This window comes from Nanorana parkeri, unplaced genomic scaffold (assembly GCF_000935625.1).
Source record: "Nanorana parkeri isolate BGI_ZX_2015 unplaced genomic scaffold, ASM93562v1 scaffold832, whole genome shotgun sequence".
NCBI classification, from domain to species: domain Eukaryota; kingdom Metazoa; phylum Chordata; class Amphibia; order Anura; family Dicroglossidae; genus Nanorana; species Nanorana parkeri.
In genome coordinates this window covers 484,481-492,009 of record NW_017307100.1, presented here as the reverse complement: position 1 = coordinate 492,009, position 7,529 = coordinate 484,481, and the positions used below count along the sequence as shown (strand labels likewise).

Below are 7,529 nucleotides of genomic sequence, written 5' to 3'. Positions count from 1 at the left end.
CATCTGATATTAAGCCCCTTACAAGGCAGATACCAACATGAATGGTTCTATGTTTAATGTACTGTATATATAAATGAATGATTGCTATATAAATTAATATACCGGTAGTAATGAAACAAAGGGTGTTTTAATTTTGAATGTGTTACATAAAATGCATCATTGCCTTCCATAGTTGCCTGATTCACCAAAAAGATTCAGGGTTTCATTAATATACTTTAGTCTTATTACTTAAAAACTTCACTTGACTTTTTATAGTAAATGTAATAACATATTTTCATCTAAAACTCAATACTGTCTGATCTGCAGATATTTTAGATGTTCTCTGCCATTATTGCAAAAAAATATGAATAGTTCAACAAGGACTATGTAAAAGATTAGTGCTAAGAGTGAATGAGAAGGGTTTAGATGAGTACAGCTGGGACCTGATTGTGTTTTGGATTAGGAACCTCCATTACTCTGCAGCAGATGTTGGTGATTTCACAGCAATGAGTCGGGTTGTTCTGTGGGCACTGGGATTAGATAGCCAAAGCAACAGAATTATAAGCAGTTTGTTTACTTCAAAGCTTTGTGCACACAATTTCTTATTCTGTGATACACATAGAAAATATTGGACGTGCCATCATATACTGGAATATCATGAATCTTCCTTTAGAAATTACCTCATCTGCAAGATTCCTACAGAAGGCAACATCAGTAAGTGTATATTTATCACCACATTTATACTAATATATATCCTGTAGTATAAGTGACGTTTTACAAACTGTGGGTTATATACATCTTTATAGCACAGTCTTTTAACAGATATTTCACTTATACAATACACATACAAAGTATTTTGTATTTACTATTATTGGTTTTGGTCACTTTGTGGTTATTTTACTTTAACATTTATATTTGCAATATTTTTATATCCAGGAGCATTCTATTGATTAGTTTTAATTTAAATAGGATGTACAGATTGTTGTTGCATTTATGTTAATTTAGAGTTTGTTTAGGCTAATTCTAGAATTCTGAAGGAAAATGCATAACATTAACATATACCAGTTGCAAAATATATTCCTTTTTCATGGGGATTGTAATATTTGGGTCGACATGTCTCCGAAATAATACTTTGAATTTTCTGCATGCAATAAACTATACCCATTCACTCACAAACATTTGTATTGAAGTTCTACTTATGTAATGTTTCCTGTATATCCATTAAACTCTAAACTCTTTTTCATTTATAAAGAAAAAAGAAAAATACATGGTGCGCTGATAACATAGCTAGGCTATAGATTTGAGGGAATATGTATCAAATCCTAACATCAGTAAAACCTGATTCCATGTAGAGATAGAAAAGTAGTAAATGGATAAATATACATAAAAGTGTTTAAAAAACCTTGAAGTAACAGACTTAGTCTCAGGCATAAATAGATGATATACAAATAAAACTTGAGGTTGCAGTCTACTCAACAGAAGATGTGTTGAAACGCCAAGGGAACTGTAAACATAAAAGCAAAAAGAACAGTGCAAACCAGCATAGTGTTGTAATTGGTAGAGTTTTATTTTTATATAAAAATTGCACTCGCAAAGGTCATATGGATAACAAGGGGAGAAGAGCCATCAAGTCCACACAGGCTTTGAAGAACATGGCAGTGGCCTGCAAACTAGCAGAGCCATAGGAATGTAACAAAACACTTTCCTTCTGGGTCTGAATGGTGAAAAAACTAGTGAAGGTAACGGGCTCTCCTGAAACAAATTTCTTTGACCTCTTGAGGTTTGGAGCAGGCAGGGCCTTGATAGTTCTCACTGCACTCAGTTCCTCACGCTGATTTAAACTTTCCAGTCCAGTTGTCGCTTGACTCTCTGCTATTGCAACCCCCCCCCCAGAAAGCAGCATACCTTGTATATTTTAATATACTGTTTACATTTGACTGTATTTTACGTTGGGGGACCAGATTGACAAATGTATACAGTTGATGACTCTTTTATTTAATTTAAGCCCATTACTGTTATTTTTTTTTATTCTAGATTGAACTCAAAGAAGTTGTTCATTGGCGTCGTGCTGTCATGGCTGTGAGCTTCAACTTGGTATCCCTTACACTCTCCACCACAGCCCTACTTAGTAGCTATTGGTGTGAAGGTACCCAGAAAGTCCCAAAGCCTCTTTGTGGGAATGGTAAGGCTACCAAATGCATAGTTGTTCCAATAGCCATGGAGAGCGTCAATGCATCTGGGCAAGACGTGGTCCAGTATAGCTGGGAGACTGGAGATGACAGATTTGCTTTCCGCTATTTTCATACCGGCATCTGGTATTCTTGTGAGGAGAACATCCTAGGTACAGGTGAGAAAACAGTTTGTTTTTAGTGTGAACAGTTAACCAACATTTAGACTTTGTATGATGTTTAATGTTGGTCTGTGGGACTTTCTATTAAGGTAGGAGATGCTTTACTGACAGTCCTATAGAGGTGTATGAAAAGCTACTGTGCACACAATGGGAAGAAAATCCAGGACGGCCAATAATGGGGGTTCTCAAATGTGCCAGCCTCCTCCATATGAACGTCAGCTTTCCAGCAGCCTTTTGCCAGTGTATGAGGAGATTAGTAGATAGTGACAATTGACAGAGTATTTTCAGGGAGGGATAATTACTGCTATTCACTGCTATATGCAGTGCTATACAGTGCTAAATTGTGAGGACTATGTAGCCAACCACATTGTGAGTGTGGAAGGCCACCAGGTGTGGACTGTGGAGGGTACCCCCCCCGTGCTGTATTTTGCTTACTTACTGTGAATTGTGTTGTACTGCCAAGTGGGTTTAAGCAATGAGGAAGGAGAGCATGATGATGTGGCATATAGTATCTGGGTGCCAGAGATTGTAGAAGAGAGGCACAACACCAGCAAGGCAGGATGTTGTCTAGGGGAAGCTGGCAGCGGAGTGGGGGGAACAGACACCCAATTCCCCCAGTTGGCACTGCTCCACAGGTGACGGCCACTGCAATAACCATGTCTGCTCTGCAGAGCTCAGCATTCTTTTGCATTTTTAACACATCTGCAGTCCCCTGTAGTGATTTGCAGCCCCTGTAAATCCAGGCATTTTGGATACCACATGCACATACCAAATGGTATTGATCCGCAGCCAGAATTCTGCAGCAACAAAGATGTCTGCCACCTTCCTAATATGTGGTATGCCCACCTGCTGGAACTCAAAGTTGGCCATGCTGCAGCAGCTCCACTTGCAATAGCAGGCCATTGATAAGTATTTGTCTGAGTATGGCATAAGGACCACATCAGAAGGCTTCTGATTCTGAAGGCGTGGTACCGTCTTGTCGCTATTCGAATAGATTACTAAAATGGTGAGCCGTGATGAAGTGGGGATCAGTTACACAATTCCTTTGGTGTTCCTGCTGGAGCACATACTGCTTGGTGTAGCAGACTAGGCACTGAAGGTACAGCAACTAGAGGAAGAGAAGAACTTCCTGCTGTGTTGGAGTCAGAAGGATCCTTTCATAAATGACTCCATCCTTGTGTAACAGCAGGAGGCAGGAAGGAGGGTTGGAGGCATGCTTCCAGAGGTACGTTTTACTCCTCCCAAACCCCGAGAGCAGTATGTTGGTGGGGTGAGATCATATAGGACACCACTGTCCTCAGCAGCACCAAGGACTTCAGTTCCTCTGCTACCGGAGATTCGAGCCATCAAGGAGAGAAGACCATTACTAGTTGTCCACCATTTTGGATCCATGTTGCAAGGGGAAAATGGCAGATCCAATCCTTAAAGGGGTGCTGTGGAGGATCCTCTCAATGTTTAACATGGCCAACATGGCTTGGATCATCTGGTTAGGTAAAGGAGGATTGGTAGTGGTGGTGGCTGTCTAAGTGAGGCTTTAAAGTCCCTCTTTACTAGGCATTGGCCAGGTCTTTCGTAGTAAAGTCACAGGCAATGCCTTAACTATATGAACTCTTATTATTATATGGGCTTAAGGGGTGAATGTGAACACCCCATGGACTTTTAGGGGTTGATGATGGACCACTGGCTGGTGCTTGCCCAGTATGCATTCAAGTTGCTGGACTGCCTATTGGACATTTTGCTCTCAGAGAGGACATTTAGTGCAGTGTGTGGTTTTGTGACAGAAAAAAAAATAGCCTGTCCCCGGATACAGTTAACCTGCTCACCTTTATAAGCATGAAAAAAAGTCTTGGATCAGCAATTAGTACCAAACTCACATAGCTGATGCTAACAATTTTTTTAAATGAATTTGGTCCCAAAAGCATTATTATACCATAAGCATTATCATCTCCTGCTACTGGCTATTATCTTTCTGAAATAAGGTACTCTAGCTGTGATTTCCTCATTAAAATTGGCCAGTAAAATATTTTGCTGACTTTTGTGGTGAAATAATACACTCAAATCATTTTTTAATTACCACTTGCTGACCGGGGTAGCCCCTTCCTGTCCAGGCCATTTTTCAGTATTCAGCGCTGCGGTACTTTGACTGACATTTATTCCGTCATGCAACGCGGTACTGAAATACATTTTATACCGTTTTTTTTGGGACAGATAGAGCTTTCTTTTGGTGGTATTAAATCACCACTACGGGTTTCTTTTTTTTACTATATAATGAAAAAAGTACCAAAAATTTTGAAAAAAACCTGTTCTTCCTACGTTATGTTATAAAACATTTATTATTACCCAATTTTTTGGTAAAATATAAAAGACGGGGTCACGTCGGGTAAATAGACACCAAACATGTCAAGCTTTAAAATTGCGCGCACCCGCTAAATCGCAAAAAACTACCATACCCAAAATTGACCATAGCCGACGCTTTAAAAGCTTTTACCGCTCATCAGTTTAGTGTTATCAGTGATTGATGGCCCTAGAATTACTGCTCTCACTCCGACGTTCACGGCGATATGTAACATGTGCGGTGCAATGGATGTAATTGTCGTTTTTGCACGTAGGCGGACTCGACGCATGTTTGCGTGTGCATGTGGGGGCGGGGGGCCTTTCATTTTTTTTTTATTGCTTTGATATGTGACTTTAAATGTTTTTAAAAAAAAATGTAAACTTTTTTTTTCCACTTAACTTTATTGCTATCACATAGGGAGCAAACAAGCTCCCTATGTGATAGCCAATTTGCAGTGACAGGTCCTCTTTATGGAGACATCAGCTTCTCTCCGGTTTCTGTACCGGAGAGTGACAGAGGAATGCAGGCAGTGATGTAATACACATCACTGCCTGCATTCCGAAGAGGAGGAGGAGATCAAACGGAGCTCGTGTACTGAGCTCCGTTCGATCTCCGGCAGCAGAGCTGCTGTGCTGGTCCCGGGCTCACACCGGGAGCAGCGGAGCCCGGGATCGCCAGCACCGGCTGCGTATGTGAACGCTTGTATGTAAACAGCCATCGCTGGCTGTTTACAAAGAAAGCTGATTTCCCTTCGTGCACGCCGCCTAGCGGCCGGCACGAGCGGAACGGGATGGGACGTCTAAAGACGCCCACCCATCCTCAAAAAGCCGCTGTCCGGCCGTTTAATTACAACAGCCGGACAGCAGGTGGTTAAAGGGGCCTCTCCAGTTTAACCCCTTCATAACTCGTCAATGACTGAAGCACTTTTTACATTTTTGCTGTGTGATTCTTCCACGGCAGTAATATACTTTTTTACGAAGTGCACCCACACATTTTATATTGTTTTTTTAGGGGTCAGATAGGGAAATATATTTATATTACATATGTGCACCTAACACCTCACTTAGGATAAATAACATATAAAAAAAAGAGGAAAAAAACTTAAAGAAAACACTTTTTCCCCAGTTTTGATTACTAATATTTTTGTTAAAAAAATGCATTAAAATAAATTCATTTATTTGTCCTTTATTTTGAAACACTCCATAATAGTATTCTTCATATTATCAATTATTTGGAAACACCTCACATCTCTAGGATTTCAGAAATATTTCTGTACTTTTCAGTCTAAAACTAAAAGCTAACATTTTATTTTTTTCTCTAAAAACTAATAGTGGTTAGGCAGAGGCGGCTCTCTAATTAGGCTCTCTAATCTCCTAAGGCCTCGCGCTTACGAGGGCCTCGCGGCCGCCTAATTTGCCTCTGCAGATTCACCTCACCTGACATTTTTGTAACTTTACGAAAATTCGTTATGATGAAGTTAAAAAAGCAAAAATACCTTTGTTAATATTGGAGTCAATGTGGTAGTTGTTTTTTTATCCGAAATACGAATTCCGTTAACGGATTCCGTATCCGAATTTCGTATTTCGGACTTAAAAAAAAAATACCATCAACTCCAATATAAATGTACTTTGCTTTTTACCGTCAATATAACGAATGTTCGTAACGGAATGAAAATACGTCAACGGAATTTCATATTTCCTGCCTATATTTGTAAAGCAACTCTCAGCAGCAGAAGAGAACCTCTGATTGGTCAATCAAAATCGAATTTCGTATTTCGGACTTAAAAAAAAAATACCATCAACTCCAATATAAATGTACTTTGCTTTTTAACTTCAATATATAAGGAATGTTTGTAACGGAACGAAAATACGTCAACGGAATTTCGTATTTCCTGCCTGTGTATTGTAATGCAACTCTCAGCAGCAGCGGATCCGTATTTCGGATTAAAAAAAAAAATCTTGTCATGTTGTTCAACCTCATTTACAGGGGTAATATTAGTTCCTGTTTCAAAGAAATTCGGATCCGAAATTCGTTAACGGAATTTCGTATTTCGGATATAAATTCAGAAACTGCCATTCGGATTTCGTATGCTTACGAATCTACGAATTTCAGGAAAATACGTACGAATTTCGATTCGTAACGAAACGAATCGCACATTTCTACTTTGTTTTGGGATGGGAGGGGGGCTTGGCGGTGCCATGAAGTCAATAGCACAACAGCCACCCCCCGCCATGCAATCGCCAGCACCCAAACGCATGGAATATTAGTTCTCGTGTATTGGTCCAGTGCAATCTGCAAAAATGCTGCATGAGCTACTTTTTTGCAGATCACAATGCAGGCACTAATTTGGCACGCGTTTGGGTGCTGGGGATTGCTCTGCGGGCGGGCGACGTGGCTGCGGTGCTATTGACTTCAATGCACCGTCACGCCCCCTCCACCCCAAAACAAAGTGAGCTGGCCGAGTTGCGTTCTAGAAGCTGAATGCACTGCAACGCACTTTTTATAGTGTGACTGGGCCCTCATTGTTTACATCGGCTGCTAAAAATGTTCTATGTAAAAAATCCAGTTGCCCAGTACCAGTGAGCAAATGCTTCTAAATGCCAGACTGCTGTCACATACAACTCATGCCATGCCACCCCATACTGTGTGATAGGAAACCAGGATTTATTGCGTTCTTTACTACTGAACTTTTTTATTCTGCCTTCTGTGCGTTCCTTACTTCTGCCCTCTGTGCGTTCCTTACTTCTGCCCTCTGTGCGTTCCTTACTTTTGCCCTCTGTGCGTTCCTTACTTTTGCCCTCTGTGCGTTCCTTACTTTTGCCCTATGTGCGTTCCTTACTTTTGCCCTATGTGCGTTCCTTACTT

General features: G+C 40.5%; 1 protein-coding gene across 1 annotated transcript in view; it reads left to right on the top strand.

The window, feature by feature from the left end:
• The first annotated feature begins 365 nt into the window (after positions 1–365).
• GSG1 (germ cell associated 1) overlaps positions 366–7,529 on the top strand; it is a 62,952-nt gene continuing 55,788 nt past the window's right edge. Inside the window, exons 1-2 of the mRNA XM_018565314.1 lie at positions 366–693; positions 2,014–2,326. Of these exons, the coding sequence (XP_018420816.1) occupies positions 637–693; positions 2,014–2,326 (370 nt within the window). The 5' untranslated portion in view covers positions 366–636. The remainder of the gene's footprint in view (positions 694–2,013; positions 2,327–7,529) is intronic.